The sequence below is a fragment of the Triturus cristatus genome, chromosome 10, assembly GCF_964204655.1.
Source record: "Triturus cristatus chromosome 10, aTriCri1.1, whole genome shotgun sequence".
NCBI lineage: Eukaryota > Metazoa > Chordata > Amphibia > Caudata > Salamandridae > Triturus > Triturus cristatus.
Window position 1 is genome coordinate 494,470,830 of NC_140593.1, and position 20,294 is coordinate 494,491,123.

The window sequence follows — 20,294 nt, forward strand, 5'->3', positions numbered from 1 at the left end:
AGACACTCATACTGAGACTCAAAAAACCAAATAATAACCTATATAAACACCCATGTAGCTACTCACCAACCCATGCAGACACTTATACACAAAGTGAGAGACTGATACAGGTATTTACACATTTAAACATTACTCACTTAGCCATGTATTCAAAAAGATACACTTAATCAGTCAGTAATACAATCAATTTTTCAAAAACAAATCATCAATTTAGACACTTATATACTCATTTATTCTTCCATCGACCTTGAGATATACATATATTAAACATATTTAATTTTCAGAAAAACACACATTCACTGGATGATGTCATCAGTGATGTCATTTGAGATGTCATCAGTGATGTCATGAGTGATGTCACTGACCATGTCATGAGTGATGTAATATGTGACGTCATCAGTAGTGCATTGCGGGCGCGCGAGTTATAGTTAGCTGAACTAACTATAACGGGGGAATTTCATTGGTTTTTTACGAGTGAAATGTACAGCTAACTATAACATGTGTGAAACCTATGGTTTTTGCAGTGAATTTATATATATTACCTACTGGCGGTCGCCAGTAGGTAGTTATAGTTAGGACCCTGTTTCCATAGGAAATCCGCAACATTCTATTTTGAATAACTTTGGCGCCGGTCGACGAATCCTCGCGAATTTTTCAAAATAGGTGGGGCGCTACGCTCCGCTCCTACCCTGAAAGTCTCGGGGGGATTCGTCAAGCGGGGGCTGAGATAAAAGGGGGGTCCCAAAACGCGTTTTTCCCATGCATTTTTCCATAGGACCTTTAGACACAGCTACAGCCCGAACGGCTGAACAGAATTACTTGAAATTTGGCAGAGAGCTAGTCCTCAGGTCAAGGAAGTGCCTTTTGTAGGTTTGGTGTAAATCTGTTCAGTAGATTCTGAGAAAATAGCCTTTAAATCAATATATATATCTGAGCCAGCTTACGGTGCGCTTACGGTGCGCTTACCGTACGCGTACGGTGGCGTGCGCGAGCGCAATTCTGATTGGCTCTTAGATCTTAGTAAACATTCGAATCGGTCGAAACCAGGAAGCGGCGGCCGCCATTTTCTCTCTCGCTCTCTGAGTTGGGCAGCAAAAACGAAGCCAAAAAATGGCTAAAGAGGCAGTTTCGTCACATCCTAACCACCCAGCATTGATATAGGGGTCCCCAAACAACCCTTAAGCACAAAAAAAAAATTTTTTTTTTCGGAAATTCGCCGATTACGCTCACCGTACGCGTACGGTAAAAATTATTAAAAAAAAAAATTATCCACATTCTCCCCACCCCGTGTGCAAATGGTGCCCGAAAGGCACCATTTGTGCATGGCATATTACACATATCAAATTAACAAAGAATACATTTCAAAAAGATGCGCATAATATGTCCCCCATGTGCGCACGGTGCGCGAAGCGCATCGTGCGTACATGGCCCATCCCGCATAATGTGGGCACGCGGTGCGCACAGCGCACCGCGTGACCACCGTGTGTGCACGGCACTAACTGCGTAAAGTGGGCGCGCGGTGCGCGAAGCGCACCGCGTGCTCACTGTGCGCACACGGTGCGCGAAGCGCACCGTGCGCGCACGGAACGAACTGCGTTAACTGGGCGCGCAACGCCACGAATGGCGTAAAGTAACTTAGCATTTAAAAAACCGTACAAATTCACTGAAAAAACCATAGGTTTCACACACGTTATAGTTAGGAATTAGCATTTAAAAAACCTTGCAAATTCACTGAAAAAACCATAGGTTTCACACATGTTATAGTTAGCTGGACATTTTACTGATAAAAAACCAATGAAATTCCCCCGTTATAGTTAGTGCAGGCAACTATAACTCACGCGACCGCAATCTTCTGCTGATGACATATGTGTCTTTATGAAAAAAAAATATTTGTAATATATGTATAGCTAAAAATTAATGGAAGAAGACATGGGCAAATAAGTGTCTAAATACAGTATTAGCATCAGCAGAGGATTGCGGTCGCGTGAGTTATAGTTGCCTGCACTAACTATAACGGGGGAATTTCATTGGTTTTTTATCAGTAAAATGTCCAGCTAACTATAACATGTGTGAAACCTATGTTTTTTTCAGTGAATATATATATATATATATATCCAAAGTTCAATGATACGTGCGCTCTCAGGCCAGTAAACGACACATACCAGGTTGTGATAGTGACCAGGTTTATTCCATAACGCGTTTCGACTGCGTCCGCAGCCTTGCTCACATGGTTCCATGTGAGCAAGGCTGCGGACGCAGTCGAAACGCGTTATGGAATAAACCTGGTCACTATCACAACCTGGTATGTGTCGTTTACTGGCCTGAGAGCGCACGTATCATTGAACTTTGGATATATTAATTGCCGGTTGCTTCGCCGGTGTGTACGCCACTTTCCGAGGGGCCAGCTGTCCAGAAGAAGCGTTTGAGTCTGTGGATAGATATATATATATTTATATTTATACACATACACACACATATATACACACACTTGCATACTGGTAAGTAGCATATTCCATTTATATATCTGTTCTTGGCATGTAGAGCTGCAGATCTATACACTGTGCATAGATCGCCATCTGGTGTTGGGCCCGGATGTTTGCAGTTTGTTTTTCCTCTTGGAAAGTCTTTGGGAGTCACGAGGTCGGTGACTCCTCCTCTGGTTAGTATTGCACATGGGCTTCGGCTCCATCCTCAGATTGTTTTTCGCCAGCAGGGAAAGACGGAGCGTAGTAGTAACAGTAAAGAAACCCATGTGTATTGTATCTAAATAAGATAAGACTGGAACGGATACAGGTAGCCGGGGAGGCGGGTGGGCGTGTATAGATCTGCAGCTCTACATGCCAAGAACAGATGCATACTGGTAAGTAGCATATTCCGTTTGAGGCATATGAGCTGCAGATTATACACTGTGCATAGCAGTACCCAACCCTAGCGGCGACCACCGGCATCCGTTGCAGTTGTCTGAAACAGTATTTTTAGTACAGCTTGGCCCACACTAGCTTGTTGCTTGGTTTGCACATCTACACAGTAATGTTTTGTGAAGGTGTGTGTTGTTGACCATGTCGCTGCTTTGCAGATGTCATCTAGTGGTATGTTCCCTAGGATAGCCATAGAAGCCCCTATCTTCCTTGTAGAGTGGGCTTTAGGGGGAACCGATAGCGTTCGTTTTGCTTTGTGGTAGCAAATCTGTATGCATTTTACAATCCACCTAGCCATCCCTGATTTAGAAATAGGGTTGCCTTTGTGTGGTGGGGAGAAGGAAACAAATAGCTGTTTGGTTTTCCTGAAAGATTGTGTTCTCTGGATGTAGTAAAGTAAAGCCCTTTTAACATCCAGTGTGTGTAAGGCTCTTTCCGCAACTGTTTGGGGTTGCATGAAAAAGACTGGTAATTCTACCGACTGGTTTAGATGGAATGGAGAAATGCCTTTGGGTAGAAACTTGGGATTGGTGCGCAGTACAACCTTGTTGTGATGCATCTGAAGAAAAGGTTCCTGTATAGTGAGTGCTTGTATTTCACTAACTCTTCTGAGGCAAGTGATGGCCACTAGAAAAGCTGTTTTCCATGTGAGGAATTGCAGCTCGCACTTATGTAATGGTTCGAAAGGGGGTCCCATTAACCGTGTGAGGACTATATTCAAATTCCAAACAGGTGAGGGTGGCACTCTGGGTGGAATTACTCTTTTGAGGCCTTCCATAAAGGCTTTGATGGCAGGCACTTTGAAAAGTGAGAGGTGCTGCCTGTTTTGTAAATAGGCAGCAATTACAGCAAGGTGTAACCGAATGGAGGTATATGCTAGGTTACACCTTTGTAAATGGAGTAAATAACATATAATGTGTTGTATGGATACATTTAAGGGATTTATTGTGTTGTTGTGGCAGTAAACAACAAATCTTTTCCACTTTGCTGCATAGCACGCCCTAGTAGTAGGGCGTCTAGCTTCCCTGATAATGTTCATGCAATCAGGGGGAAGGTTAAGGTATCCAAATTCTAGGACCTCAGGAGCCAGATCGCAAGGTTGAGTTGAGCTGGGTCCGGGTGCCTGATCTCTCCATGGTTCTGGGTTAGTAGGGATGGTGAGAGGTGTAGCTTTTGGTGTGGTACTATTGAGAGTTCCAGCAGTGTGGTGTACCACGGTTGTCTGGCCCATGTTGGAGCTACTAGGATCAGAGTCAGGGAATGCTGCTGTAGCTTTGCACCACTAATGGAATTAGTGGGAGAGGTGGAAAAGCGTATGCAAATTTGTTTGACCAGTTCATCCATATCGCATTGCCTTTGGACAATGGGTCTGGATATCTGGCGGCGAAGCTTGGGCATTTTTTGTTTTCGTGGGTGGCGAATAGGTCTATGTGTGGATGCCCCCACTTCTGAAAGAACGGGTGAAGAACCTGTGGGTGGGTAAAGTGCCCACTCGTGGATCTGCTGTGTCTGTCTGCTCAGCAGATCTGACACGGTGTTTTGGACTCCTGGGACGTGTTTGGCTAGGAGAAAAATCTTTTGTGGAATTGCCCATCTCCATATGCTCTGTGCTAACAGAGAGCTGTGGAGAGTGTGTGCCCCCCTGTTTTTGAATGTAGTACATGGCAGTCATGTTGTCTGTGCAAATGAGGACTGCTTGCCTGAAATCTGCGCCTGGAAGGATTTTAGGGCGAGGAAGATCACCAGTAACTCCAGATGGTTTATGTGGAGTAACTTCTGTTGCGGCGTCCATGTGCCCTGTGCTGTGAGATGTAACAGATGAGCTCCCCAGCTGGAGAGCGATGCATCTGTTGTTAGGATTATTTGTGGGACCGGGTCCAGGAACGGTCGACCTCTGGAAAGGTTTGTGGTGTTCCACCACTGCAGAGAGCGATGGGTGCGACCGTCTACCAACACCAGATCTGTCAGTTGCCCCTGGGCCTGGTTCCACTGGCGCGCCAAACACTCTTGGAGTGGGCGCATTTGGAGTCTTGCATGTGGCACTATAAAGATGCAAGATGCCATCATCCCTATGAGCTGCATAAACACTCTTGCTGGGAGAGAGTGTTGGGATAGGAATTTTTGACGCAGCGCCTGTATTTTTGCAATCTTGGCAGGGTTGGGATAGGCTATGGCCTTTGAGGTGTCTATGGCGGCACCGAGATATTTTATGTGTGTGATGGTACCAGGTGGGATTTTTGATGGTTCACCGTGAAGCCTAGCTGGTGCAGTAGTTGGACTGTAGCGGCGGTATGTCGCACACACTGTTGGTAGGACGTGGCTTTTATCAGCCAATCGTCCAGATAGGGGAAGACGTGAATGTGCTGTGTTCTGAGGTGTGCAGCCACTACTCCCAGGCACTTGGTGAACACCCTTGGTGCTGTTGTTATCCCGAACGGGAGCACCTTGAACTGGTAGTGTTGTCCGTCTACCACAAACCTGAGGTACTTTCTGTGAGATTGGTGTACTGGGATGTGAAAGTATGCGTCTTTCAAGTCCAGAGTGGTGAGAAAGTCGTTCTGGGAGAGAAGTGGAAGAACCTGTTGGAGGGTTACCATGTGAAAATGGTCCGAATGAATGTAAGTGTTTAGAGGTCTGAGATCTAAGATAGGTCGAAGGGTCTCGTCTGTCTTTGGAATTAGAAAGTACAGGGAGTAGACCCCTAAATTTTGTTGATTTATGGGGACCTGCTCTATTGCTCCTTTTTGCAGGAGGGAGATCACCTCTTGTGTCAGTAGCGCAGTATGTTCTTGCGACATAGGGCGGAGCCTGGGTGGAATGTTGGGGGGTGTAGATGTTAGTTCGAGGCAATACCCTGACTGAATGATTTGTGTCACCCATCTGTCTGAGGTGATTGTCTCCCAGACGTGAAGGAAATGTCGTAGTCTGCCTCCGACCGGAGTGGAATGGTCTGGAGGGAGCGGGGGAAAGTCATTGGGCAGGAGGTGTGGCAGAGCGGGCGGTATTTGTTTTGCCTCTGCCCTTAATATTATTGCCTCTGTATCCGCCTCTTTGATAACCCTTTGTAAAGGTAGACTGAGGAGGGGATTTATAGGACGTGGATGCACTGTCCGATGAGTAGCCTCTGCCCGTGCCCCGAAAGGAAGAACGGCGAAAGGAGCGCCTGGGAGTCTGTGTTTGTAGGGCTCCCATAGATTTCGCCGTGTCTGTATCTTTTTTCATTTTTTCCAGGGCTTCATCTACTTTAGGACCAAATAGATGATCTTGGTCGAATGGGTGATTTAGTAGAGGCTTGAACCTCTGGTTTAAACCCTGAAACCCTGAGCCAGGCATGGCGATGGAGAACGACACTGGTGTTTATGGCACTTGAGGCTGTATCTGCCGCATCTAGGGCACATCCTATCGAGGTATTGGTTATTGTTTTTCCCTCTTGAATAAGTTCATTAGCCCTAGTCTAGTACTTTTCAGGGAGATGGTGCATGATGGTCTCTAGCTCATCATAGTGCGCCCTGTCGTATCGGGCCAACAGTGCTTGCGTATTGGCAATACGCCATATATTGGCCGCTTGTGACGCAGTGCGCTTCCCTGACGCATCTAGGAGCTTGGACTCTTTGTCAGGTGGGGGCGCCTCGCCTGACGCCTGAGAATTTGAGCGCTTCCTGGCTGTAGATACCACTAGGGAATCTAATGGTGCAGGGCCCTTAATGTAAGAAGGGTCTGTAGGGGCGGCTTTGTACTTCTTTTCTATTCGAGGGTTTAGGACCCTGGCCCTGACTGGGTCTTTAAAAACCTCAGGGGCATGTTTAAATACGCCCTTTAACATAGGTAGAATGGCAGTGGACCTATGTGTATCATCAAAGGTGTCTAGGAGGAAGTCCTCCTCCACTGGGTCGGTATGTAACTCCACCCCGTGGTAGTGTGCCGCCCGCTGTAACAAGTGGTGAAAACCCAAGGAATCTTCAGGAGGGGATGGCCTAGATGGATAAAGGTCATCCTGTGGGACATCTGGGATGTCCGGATTGTTATAATCATCCCATGGGTCTGGGGATCCAGTAGGGGTGGGATCTTGTGGCACATCTGCTGGATCATAGTAAGGGTCCCCCAAATCGTCTGGGACAGGAGACAAGGTGGGGGAACGATGAGGTGGAGGGGGTGGAGGTGGAGAGGGTGGAGGAGGCAAAGGAGGTGGGGAAGGCACCCTGAAAGGAGAGGTAGCAATGTCCTTTCTCTTTGGAGGTGGAGTCGGAGCCGGCTTGTCCAAGTGTCTCTTTTTTTAAAGACAATGTCAAGTGTCCGGTCTTTGGATCCTTGGTGAGGGTTTTCTACAAAGGATCCGGTGTAAAGAGCTCCTGTGACACTGGTTGTTCGGTGGCGCCGAAGGTTTCGGGGCCGACGTTAGGTTTGTCGAAGCCGTGCTTCCTGGGAACCTCCGGTTTTTTGGTCGGTGCCGAAGGGGGTCTCGGCACGGGAGTGTCGGTGCCGAGGGTCTTGTGATGTTTGGTCGGCGCCGGAGCAGGTTTCGGCACCGAAGAGTTCGGTGCCGGGTTCGGTGTGGAGGCCGATTTTTTCTTCGGTGCTGAAGAGTGTTTGTCGGCGCCGGCTGGCTCGGGCCCGAGCTGCCGGAAGGCTTAGAAGGCTTCTTTACTGGGCCCGAAGGTGGGGTGTGAGAAGCAGTGTCCTTGGTCTTGCCTAGGCACGGAGGCGAAGGTGTGACCGAAGCCTTTTTCGGGATCGGCGTGGGAGGGGGAATTGTAATCACAACCCGCTGCGCCGGGGTGATGTCCTCCACATCTGAGTCGTCGGCCTCGGAAGCGCTGACGAGGTCGTCGTCCTCCTGTTCGATGTCCTGCTGTCCCGGAGCTTCGACGTCGTCCCCGAAGATGTCGACTGGAGCGGAGGTCGAGGAGTGCGCCATGTTGCGTCTAGCCCGTCGATCCCGAATGGTCTTTTTTGAGCGAAAAGACTTGCAGGCGGGACAGTCTCGGGCCTCGTGTTCTGGGGAGAGGCAGAGGTTGCACACCTCATGGAGATCGGTGTGGGGAAACTTGGACCCACATCGAGGGCACTTCTTGAAGGGAGTTCTTTCCATCAGCCGAGATCGGAGCCGGAATAGGCCCGAAGGCCGCCGTCGACCACCGGAATCGAAGAAGTGCCGAAGAGAAGATGAAGAAGATGATTTATGTCTTTGAAGAAGCTCGATGAGCGAGGATTTGTGCTTCGATCGGTGAACTGGGAAGTTCGGAACCGGAACGCAAAGTTTTACATCCGAGCCCGATGGCGGAAAGAAACAATCTGAGGATGGAGCCGAAGCCCATGCGCAATACTAACCAGAGGAGGAGTCACCGACCTCGTGACTCCCAAAGACTTTCCAAGAGGTAAAACAAACTGCAAACATCCGGGCCCAACACCAGATGGCGATCTATGCACAGTGTATAATCTGCAGCTCATATGCCTCGAACATACACACATACACACACACACACACACACACACACACACACACACACACACACACACACACACACACACACACACACACACACACACACACACACACACACACACACACACACACACACACACACACACACACACACACACACACACACACACACACACACATTATCCTGTGGCAGTCGCCACAGGGTAGCAACAGTTAGGTCAGCATTTCCATATGAAATGCATTTTTTGTGATTATATATGTATGACACAGATATTTACACACATACACATATATATTTATATCTATTGACTGGTAAATATTTTTTGGAGTAATTTCAGTTATGTTGATGTAACGGTAGAATCAGGGATTGGACTAAAAACATTCTTTAAAGTATTTTAGAAAAACATCTTTTTTTAAACCTGCAGAAACACAATTAACAAAATGTTTCATTAAAATGTCCATTCCATTGTAAGGTATATCTAAAACTAGCATTTTTGTGTCTTGCTTTCCAGACAGCGCAAGCTGTCTGGTTGCGGAAGACCTATTGTGGGCTTACTAAGAACAGTTTGCTTACTGCCCACCCGTTGCTTACCATTGGTTGGCTTTATTGTCACTCATTTTCTTATTAGTAGACTTGTCTTCTTTTGTCTCCTCTTCCCCTAGCGCACCGCCTCTTTACCATTCTTTTGACCGGCTGACTTGTATCCTCCCACTTCTCACTTTTTTCGTTTTGGTTAAGCACTCCATAATAGTGTATGTATTTTCAAGCTCTCTCCCAGTCACGCTCCCAACAGCCCCCGTGCTGCTCTATCCCCCATGGGCCGCTCATTCTCTCGCCGCTAGACTCTGTGTTACACACTCTCTTGTATTGCTCCTCCTACCCTGCCACACTTCTCCCCACCATCCATACAGCTCTCTCTCTCGAGCGGCTTTTCTCTTGCCTCCTCTAATTGGCTTTTTTTTAATTTAATTTCCCTCCTTCCGGTCTTAATTGGCACTGTAACGCCAGTGGTCCTTTTTCATGAATATACAATTTTTTTGCGAGGGCCAGTCACTTTAAAAAAAAAATACTTTTGTACGAATGAATGGCTAGAGTTTAGTGACAATCAAGGAGACTGTACCCTTCCATGCAGCCCAAAAGGCCCTAAAAAGAAAAAGATCCCATTTATGAATTCTAACTTTCCTAGTGGTAACAGACGTGCTGTGCAAATGAAATCATACATATGGACACCATTGCGCAGTGGTTCCCAAGCTTTTTTGACCCGCGGCTCCCTTGACCTATTGGCTTTTTTTTTTTAGAGGGTGGGGGATGTATGCCCGGCCTCGAGAGTACTTCCATTTTTCACCCTTAAAATAACTGGGATGAAGCGGATGAAGGTTTTATAAACACAGCGAGTTACGTATTAGTAAGGAGGCAACTCTAATAAAATATTCCTAGTTACACTTTTGTCCATGCCTTTTTTAGAGAAATCTCCCAAGTTTTTTTTATCCCACTTACAAAACTAGATAGCACCCCTATGCATGTAGGTCCCATTGCCAAAGTGTTTGTGCACTTGGAGAATATTTGCAATGACTTACATTTCTACCCATGTCATACTTTCCAACACACCTGTCTCAGCAGGGCGACTAATGATTTTTTAAACCAAATACAGCTTTATTTTAGCTGTCTTTTTCCTAAAATTTACTCCAATTCAACGCAAGCCAAATAAATTCCTCTAAACACACTCTTTCTTGCTTTGAAATGTTGGTATTACACTGTATATGGTGTTTTACTTCCCTGTGCTCATGAAGAGAGCAGGCCTGTCTGGAAATGTGTGTGCACCAGAACAAACGTGTACTGGAAGTACCAATCGGTAAAGTACACATCAATATTTAATATCCCTTAGTGTGTTTGAGAGACAAAACAACTTTACTTTATTGATAACTTGTATTAGAATAAAATACCATTGGGAAAACACGAAACTATCAACGAGTATAACAAAGTCTTCTGCTTCCTTTGGGAGTGCTGCAATGTGGGGATCCAGTGAAATATGGAGGTCATCTCCCTCGACATGTCATCAATTAAGCACCATGTTTCCAGATTTCGGCATGTCACTTACAAATTATCTACATCATGCGGGTAAGTCTAATTAGTTTAACTGAAGCCAACAAATTCTTCAACATTAAATGCATTAAAGTGCTTGGAGCGCGGCTCCCCTAGTTAGTTTTGATTGCACACCAGGGAGCCACAGCGTACAGATTGGGAACCACTGCAGTTGTGGATACTTGTATGTATTCCATGTGGATATATGTGGATTGGTTTGCATCATACAGTTTAAAACCACAATGAAATCAGAAAGTGCCCAGAGGTAAAGGGATGCTACCCTTGGTGGTGCACACCTGATTCATCCACAAGACAGCAACTACAGAAAAGTAACTTTTAGGAGGAGGCATTATGCAAGCAGCCACTACATATGATCCGATGAGTCCATCCAGTAGTATCATAGAGCTAACTACCCATAGGAAAATACTGTAAACAATCTGTCACTGTGTATGCTCAAATGGGTTTGCTATGGGACGATGGAGGAGCAACTATAATATGAGCAGCACACTATCCTACTGAGGCCTTCCTGGTGTGTCATGGTACAATCAATAGGAATGGTCACTATATAGCCAGCTGTCGTACAAGCTCCGAGGACGTGCTCTAGAGTAACCGCTCAGCCACCATTACATAATTAGGCAACAAGTATTGGGAGCATAGACGTAGCTAGAGATTTTGGTTAAAGCCAATGGCAACACCACGTATGCTTGACTAAAAGTGGCAAATACTATTTGAATAAAAGCTGCTATGACAAATGAAGATATCTTTAAAAAAATATATATCTATATCTAACTATCTATATCTATATATCTATTCATGGCCGTATGGGAGACAGAGGTCTTGAAAGAAGAAAAATCAAGCAACATAAGATCTTGGTCCAGGTATATCGACGACCTTTTCATTATTTGGGAAGGGTATAATGATGGCCTTATGAACTTCCTTGACTCACTCAACATCAACAAGTACAACTTAATTTTTACCTCCACCACAAGTGCCACAAACATCATATTTCTGGATGTCGAAGTCTTCATTACAAATGGAAGAATCTGCACCAGAATTAACAGAAAACCTACTGCCAGTAATAGTATACTACAGGAAAACCGTGGGCATCCACAAAATCTAAAATGGAGCATCCCCTATGGGGAAATGCTGCGAGCAAGAAGAAATTGTTCTGAACTCCCTGATTTCAATTTACAACTACAAGAAATGAGTGAACGCTTCTTACAACGAGGATATCCCTTGGAGGTAATCACCACTACTGTAAATAGAGTCAGTTCCAAGAAAAGACCGGACCTTCTACAAACCAACTCAGAGAGCCACAGATCAAATAACAAAGAAGCCGAGACTACAACAAGGCTGATCGTCGACTTCAATAACCAAAGTAATGACCTCCAAAGAATCATACGGAAACCTTGGGAAATATTGTTGTTAGATGAAACCGTCCATAAAGTTCTATTCTCAAGACCTAGGATCACTTACAGAAAAACTGCATCTTTGGGCGATTTGTTGACACATAGTCACTTCGAACTCAAACCAGAAATAATCCCATCCTGGTTAAACACTCCAGGATTCTGGAAGTTCTCGAAGTGCAAAGCGTGTGAGCACGGCAAAAACATAACATATCAATTGCAAAATGGCCATGATGAAAAAATTAAGGATCACATCACCTGCGAATCGAAATTCGTCATCTATATTTTGGAATGCCCTTGTAGAAAATTGTACGTAGGGAGTACCATCAATAAACTCAAACTTCGCATTCTACAACATCTACGTGCCATTAGAAACACAGACTTCACGTATCCAATGGCAAAACACTTCTCCGAACTCCACTCCTGCGATTGTAAACAACTAAAATACTCTGGCATTAAAATCGTCAAACAAAAAGAGAGGGGTGGCAATAGAGTTCTTGAATTAAGAAGAGCAGAGTCTAAAATGATTTTATCGATAGGTACAGAAAATCCATGGGGTCATAATTTGGACGCCGAATTACATGTTCATCTATAATAACAAAACCCCAAAAGAAAGTGACAATGGATGAAAGAGGATGACGATATATGCAGGGTTTAAACATCACAACTCACCTTGAATTAATCTTGGCACCGTTTGATCCTGAATTCTTTATGGACTTATTGTATATTACTGCTATTCCTACAATCACCCTCTGTGACAGATTTTATTAATCACATCTATTTGCAATTTTTGTACACACAAAGGAGGAAGGTTGCTAGAAAAGAAATCCCCTTTACTAAAATCATTTGTGTCACTCTTACCCTATATCAGCGAAACACATCATGTACTTTACTATGACACAATAGAATCGGACATATTGTAAGAACCGGAACTCTTCTCTAATTCACCTATGAATTAATGTATTACTCTCATTTCTGTTGATCACAGTCATGCTCATCAAATTGATTGATTTAATATATAGATAAATGAGAGCTCCGCTTCTCGATCAATATGTGGAGATGGAATGATATGTGCGCAAATTCATTAATTGTTGAATAATAGAAGAAACTGCACATATTATAGCACGGATTAATTGAAGGAATATTATGCACTCATAGATTTTGTTTGCATTTTTAATCTGAGATTTTTTTGTTTGCATCTTTAATCTGTGTACTTTGATTCATGCTGAGCTAAATACAGGGGAAGTGACAACAATTATTTGGGAGGTATATAAAAACCATCATGCCCTCCATTCCTCCCAAGTAAAACATTGGTACTTTACCATGACTCTAATTTTGCACCAATTCTGCACTATAATTGCAATTTGAAATTTCATGTTTCGTTTCTAAAAATATGGATTAATTTGAAGCGTATTCTAATGTAAATCTACCTTCACTTTAAAACAATTATTGTTGCATCTAAATGTCCAGTATGTCCTCACTGTTTACTTAAAAAGTACTCGCACTGGCACTTTAAATAGACACTCTGGGCTTTGTGACTCTATGGTCCAGTCGAAGGCCAAGTGCCGAAACGCGTAGACCGTCTTTTTTCGAGTGTGACGCCTTGTTCAAATTTGAAGAGAATAAACATTACTTTGAGTGTCTTTCGTGGTGCTGTGATCCTTACCTGCGAATACCTCTTGGAGACCGAGGGAGAAGCGAAAGGAATTTGTATAGCTCATTTACACTAGCAACACTGTTGGATGTCACTGGTGTAAATCAATAAAAAAGGCAATTTTATTATGTGTTTCTGAGATCTTAGGCCATGTGAAGTAAACACAATAGTCTGTACCATATGATACATATAGGATATTGGTTAGGACACAGTGCCCCACGATTCATTTTTGGGTTTTCCGTCCATGCCCAAAAAATATATTGACGGTGCTCGGGGTACCTAGGAGAATGCACATGCGTCACTGTTCTAATTAGTATTCGCACATTAGAAAACTTGCCAGTCTATCGACAAGGCGACAATGTTCCTGCATACTGAACAGAGTAAACAGCAGTGGGAGTAGAATAAGAACGGGTCAATGAAGCGAGAAGAATAGTCGGAGTCAGGGCAATTAACCAATTACTAGACCCAGAAAGGACCAGAGCAGCAAGGTTTATCAGAACGGAGAAAAAAACCAGAACACTATTCACAATCTAGGCTAAAATAAAAGGATCCATCTACTTGCTGTAGGCATACGCTGCCATACTAAAATAACGAGCATGTTTTCAAATTACTAATTGATGGAACTTAAAATAAAACAAGACCAAGAGTTTTTCCAAGATGTTCTAGGCATAGAATACATTTATAAACAACCAGGAGTTCCTAGAATCCATATTTTAGACCCAGTTAAAGTAAGAGCGAGTGTGAGTGGGTGTGTATGATTAAAGAAACAACATATTTTGGTTCAAAAGCTAGAATACGACTTACTTCGTAATGCGATCGATATTTGCAATTTGTTTCTGGTTACGGATCACTTCAATAGCTGTCCACAGGTACTGGATAATTTTGGTATCTGCCAATCGTCTTTTTGTCAAACGAGCCATGGCTCTTTTTTTTTCCTTAGCTGCAGAACAAAATCAAATTAAAAGTGTAAATGAAGTGATTAACATAGAAAATGCTGCAATATATCTGGTGAAGGAAAATGAATTCATATTTCTAGTTTGTTTCGGATCAAAAGAGATTCATGTATTTCAATGATGAAAAATAGTCATTTTTGTCTGAATTACGCCAAAAGAAATGCTAGTAATGCAATGCCATATGGTATCTTCATGTTGCACACTCTTAAATGTGGTTCATAACGGTAACAACTCAGACACACAAACCCAGAATAACAAACAAAATGGTTGGCTTAAACTGGTCAAAATTCTCATGACATACTAGTCATATTTCGTATTAATATTTTCATTACATATGGGTTGCTTCCTGAGAACAAGTTATGTGACTAGCTGTAGTATGAGTAATATAGGTAGGTGTTGATATCATTCTCTCACCCGTATTCCGTGAGGAAAGCTTGTACAACTATCTAGCTTACTGAGTGCTTATTCGATATTTCCATGTATTTGGTAGACTGCTTAAAATAGTAGTGTTCAAACATTGAAAGCCACCAGCTTACTTCATTTTAGAAACTGTTGAGACTACTGGCCCACCGCCTTGGTCTAGTTAGGTCACATTTCTTTAAAGTATTGTGACCCACACCATGCTCCCTAATTTGTTCTGTTAATCATAGATGGTCTTGAACTGGACCTTCAACTTAATGCACAACCAGTGAAGTTGATATAAGAGGTGATCATGTGGTATTTTGAAGTCTTGGAATGTTTGTTAAAGTTTTGTTTGGGAAACCACCATAATGGGAACTGCAAATAGAGTAAACCAATATGATGGCTGTTGTTACCAGTGAGTGTTGATTAGGTGTTGCTTGGTGAGATTTCCGCAAAGTCTGATAATCACAAGAATGTATTAGTTTGATAATGTGTGGCTTGGCTCAGTGTTTTCATTCTTGTACACAAATAGGTGTAGGCAAGGTCATCAAGTGATTCTCAATTCGGGGCCCACATCTGCTCAATGCTTAGCTCTCTCTTACCTAAACAAATTTGAAAGGGCCACACAACTATGGACTTGCCACTAATAGTAATCTAAAAAAAACATCTGCTGCATGATCAACTGATTTCGGCAGAAAATATTCTAGCTCCAATTCAGAAGACACAACATAAAATGTAGCATGCAAGCATGCACTGCTCTAAACAATCTCGAAAAGAAACCTGCCATCTTTTGTCTGTTGATGAATGCACTCATGCTTCAGCGAACTGAGTCTCTCTCTTCAGTCACCCACTTTAGAGCAGGGGTCCTCCAACCTTTTCTGTAGTGAGAGCTCCTTCTGATCAGTGAAAATCATAGTGAGCTACTGACGTCTAAACAACTTGAGCATTGTTACCAGACACCTCCCACACCCAGCTTAATCGACTTTAAGCCTAATGTCCATAGAGCCAGATACTATGGTGTGAACAAAATGTTTTGACTAAGGAAACTATGACAGGGCTGCCAAGTATGTCAGTGAAAGTGTAGTCTTTGGGGATGTATGAACATGTGTGCGTATGGATGGGATAGATTTGTATGGGTGACAAAGTCTGTGATGTATGTACTTGCAGCACAGGACATATCTTTTGCCATATGTGACACCTTTACAAGAATAACACAAACATAGTCATTTTTAGGTCTCGGCTGTGAAGGCTGCGCTTGCGCAGTCTCGCTCCGAGATTTAATGTTTTCAGAAGAGGGGCTTGAACCCACCCCTCTTCTCCCCACTTCTCCATTGGCTGGCCTCTTAAATGCTGGTCAGCCATTGGAGAAGAGCTTTGTCTCTATAAAGAAGCCCCGTCTTTTTCGGATTCGGGGGCGTGTTTTTTACTTTCTTTCTCTCCTCTGGAATGTAAACATTCCAGCCAATGGCAAGAGGAGAGAAAGAAAAACACGCCCCGAATCCGGGAAGCTTTAATAATTGTATGATATTTTTATTCTACAACGTTAATGAAGCTGTTGTATAATTAAGTCGTTCTGTTCACCATATCGTATGCACAATTGTAGTTCTACTATATTTGTGGAATATCCCGGTTTTTGTTGTTCAAACTGTGGTCGTTCTACAGGCAAACGGGAACTCCCAACAGCGCTAAAGCCAGTACGTTATGATGAGGGCCATTGAACGCATCTAGTATGTGGAAGATGAGGAGAGCCATCTTTCAATGGTGCTGATTTAATGCCATCAATGAGAGAAAAGACCGAAGAAGCTGCCTGCAAGGCGCACAATAACTAAGACTACAGAAATAAAGCGTAGTGAGCGTGGTGCCCTCCAAATCGATTATTTTATCTTATAAAAACAATTAGACTACAATAGTTCATGAATATAGCAGTGGATGCTCAGCCTGTTTAACATGTATATTCAACGTTTTAATTACAGTGATGTTACCAAAAGCAACGTGTTGAAACGTCCTCGTAGGTCATTGGGGATTGTGGGACAAAAACAATCAATAATTTTTTGTTTTGACTCATTTTCGGTTTGGGGTAGGTTGGTGTTGTTTCCGGTTTCCCTTTGCAGCCGGTTGGGCTTCTCTTTCGCACTACAGCGACTGGCGGATGTGAATGGGTTTGGGCAGAACAGCTGGCAGTGGGGCTGGAAGGGGAAGTAATGAGAACTCCGGAGCGGCGCTGAAGGAACAGTAGCTCCGTGGTCACGCCGCGCAGAATAACGGACCAGGTACTACTACCCGCGATCTTGTCTAACTGTCAGGTCTGTTTACTTGCGATTAAAAGATGACCTATTCTAGCTTTACAACAACTGTGATGTTGACTTCGCCTCCTTCCGCTTTCTTCCCCTTGTATTTCATTTTCGTTAATTTCTAAGGTAAACGTGTAGAAATTCACTCTTTGAGACGCAACGACCCAGTGTCTTTTTTGGTGTTTTTTGGGGGTTTTTACTTTTAGGTGTTTAAACATGCGGAAAAATATTATAAAGTGATTCCCTGGAATGAACACTTAGACTCTTAGTGTAAGTGAGAAGATTATTTATTCATTCATTGTATGTACATTCAGTTGAGAAGCATATGCTGCTGAATGCCCCACCAGGAGCATTATATCTTCCTGCGTAATATCTCGCCTGTTACATACCTGTAAATTTCTTTATAAATCTTGTCTCCTATCCTTGTCCCAGTCATTACTTTTGATGATTACGACAGCTAAGGTTGCCATTCATAATAACCCACCCATATCAAATCACGTTAAAACAGACCGCTAATCATGCTTTCCCATATATAAATAGTGCATAAATACAACTTAAATTAATGTGTAAAGCAGTGTCCTTAACACGTTTCCCCCAAAATATTGTCCCTCAATTCTCACACACGCAGTTCGAAAGTGCTTAACAAATGTGTGCGCTGAGTTGTTGGTCTGCAAATCTCAGATAAGCTGGGCCCCTGTGCCTTAGCCAAAGAGTCTGACACTCTAGTGGATCTGCTCTGAAGTCCATCAGATGTATTAGCTGTCGACAAGGAATACTCCTGTTCCAACGACTCCTAAGTAATATCGGATGCTTTTTGACCCTGGTTAACACCACCAAAAGTCACAAAGGCTCCGATTTTCTATATCCCCTCAGAGCGCTGAAGGTATATAGAAACTGCCCTTTTACATCTAATACAATACAACGTTTCTCTTTATTAGAAGGAGATTGAAAACACAGGTAATATGATTTCAAGCTCCCTTTATTTTGGAAGCCACCTTAGGCAGAAAAGACTGATTATGTTTGGTCAGAATCCCTTCTTCTGAATTTTTCATAAAGAGTTGTGTACATATTAAGGGTCCAAGTTCGCCAGTCCTCCTAGCTGAAGTGACAGGCACTAAAAATGCCACCTTTAATGGCAAGTATTTTAAATGCAAAATACATCAGTGGTTCAGACTGCACACCCTGGAGAGCCTTGAAGACGAGAGGCAGGTTTTGCGGAGGAACAGTAGGTCTAGAAATGGCAAAACCTTTCAGCCGTCTGACCACCAAATAAAATCCTTGCTAGCGCTAAACTATGGTTCTCTAACCACTTGATTACTGTCTACTGAGCTCATCAAAGTCCTATTTTAAAATCAGTGATGGTACAACGGCCATCAGGGGCATGGAATGGGCTGCCTTTATGGCCGCTATTGGGGCAGATGCATGGCCAAAAGTGAAGAAGTGCTGCCGTCTTTTCGAGATCACCTGAATAGGTTAGAGACGGAGATAAAATCAAAGGAGTGCATGGTCACGCAGGCTCTGTATGCTGACACTATGGCTCACCTGCACACTCAGCTCACAGAGTATAATGAAGTTGCTGTTAGGGAATGCAAATTCCACCTCAAATTGTCAATTCTGATAAACCAGCATATAAATGTGGCTCCTATCAGCCTCTGTCGCTTATAAATTGTGACACCAGAATTTTTCGCAAAATTGGTGGTTAATCGGTGGACGCTTCTCCTCCCAGGGCTGGTGAGGTCTGATCAGGCTAAATTTGTTGCGGGATGCTCCACTTCCCATAATTTACGCACCCTTTTCACTATAACGCAATATATTGACCCAGACCTAGATGCTGCTGCCATATTTTTGGATGTCTCTAAGGCTTTTTTGATTCCCAGGAGTGGGATTATTTATTCACTGTGCTGAGTAGGATGGACATGCGCTAGGGTTTGCTGCATTGAATACAACTATTGTACACTGAGCCTGTAGCACAGATATGTATCAACAAAGCCTATTTGGTCCCTAAGAAAATCACAAGGGGCACGCAACAGGGATGTCACCCATCGCCGCTCCTTTTTTTCCCCTGGCACTGAAACCGCAAGCTGCTAGACTAAGGCAGTATTACTTCCAGTGCGCTATACGATACAAGAGTATGCCTGTTTTGAATTCCCTATACGTATTTCTGCTACCCTGGGCATTTTACTGAATCGGCCCATGTTTGTCTCCTTGTCAAGGCCTCCTCGCTCATGGTGCAGAGTGAGCATTTCGTTGCTGGTTCCTGTGCGGCATCTGCAGTATGCCATGGGCTAGTTACAGTGTCCCTACTGCTTGTACCAGTACATGTATTTTATACAAAGTGCATACCCCTGATGAAGGACCCACTGGTCTAAAATGGGATTTATATGAACTTTCGTTCCCTTTTGTAGGAATGGTAAGGAAGCTACATGAAAAATGGGGTCTCATGGCTATAACAGGACTGATGCACAGCCACACTTTTAAGTACCATCTTACCTCTCGGGCAGAGCAGCAAAGCCATTACACAGATAGATATATTGCTACATTCTGACTTGGGTAGGACCCTTGACACTCTCAGATGCAGGTGGATGCAGAACTTGGGCCTAGAACTCACTGGCTTGGAATGGGCCAAAAGATTGGAACGTCCTACACCAGTAGGACAATGCTGGTCAGCCATTGGAGAAGAGCTTTGTCTCTCCAAAGAAGCCCCGTCTTTTTCGGATTCGGGGGCGTGTTTTTTACTTTCTTTCTCTCCTCTGGAATGTAAACATTCCAGCCAATGGCAAGAGGAGAGAAAGAAAGACACGCCCCCGAATCCAAAAATGCCGCTGCGTTTCTCCGAGGCATTTCTGCTTGACCTCGGAGAAAGGCGGTGGTGTTCATGGCGTCATCCCCGTTGCTCCTCGGTCTAAACACGGTCCCTCCAGGGGCCCTTCAGATACCCTTGTTTATCTCGTTCAGTGAGAACACTTGTCCCTTCAATCCTATTTCATGTGGTCGCTTTAATCTTACGAATGTTGTGCTTTGGAATGTACCATCATTGAACTAGTGGGGGGAGTTTTATTTATTTTACAGAGTAGGCACAAATGCGGGAACATACCGCTAGAGTTTCTACGAATTTATCTTTTAATAAATACATTCAGTGGCGCT

General features: G+C 43.7%; 1 protein-coding gene across 5 annotated transcripts in view; it reads right to left on the reverse strand.

Annotated features, from left to right (window-relative positions):
• ZMYND11 (zinc finger MYND-type containing 11) overlaps positions 1-20,294 on the reverse strand; it is a 785,443-nt gene that overhangs the window by 555,173 nt on the left and 209,976 nt on the right. For all 5 annotated transcript variants that reach the window (XM_085631939.1, XM_085631940.1, XM_085631942.1 and 2 more), the window contains one exon: positions 14,309-14,444. In XM_085631939.1, coding sequence (XP_085488065.1) covers positions 14,309-14,444 — 136 coding nt within the window. The remainder of the gene's footprint in view (positions 1-14,308; positions 14,445-20,294) is intronic.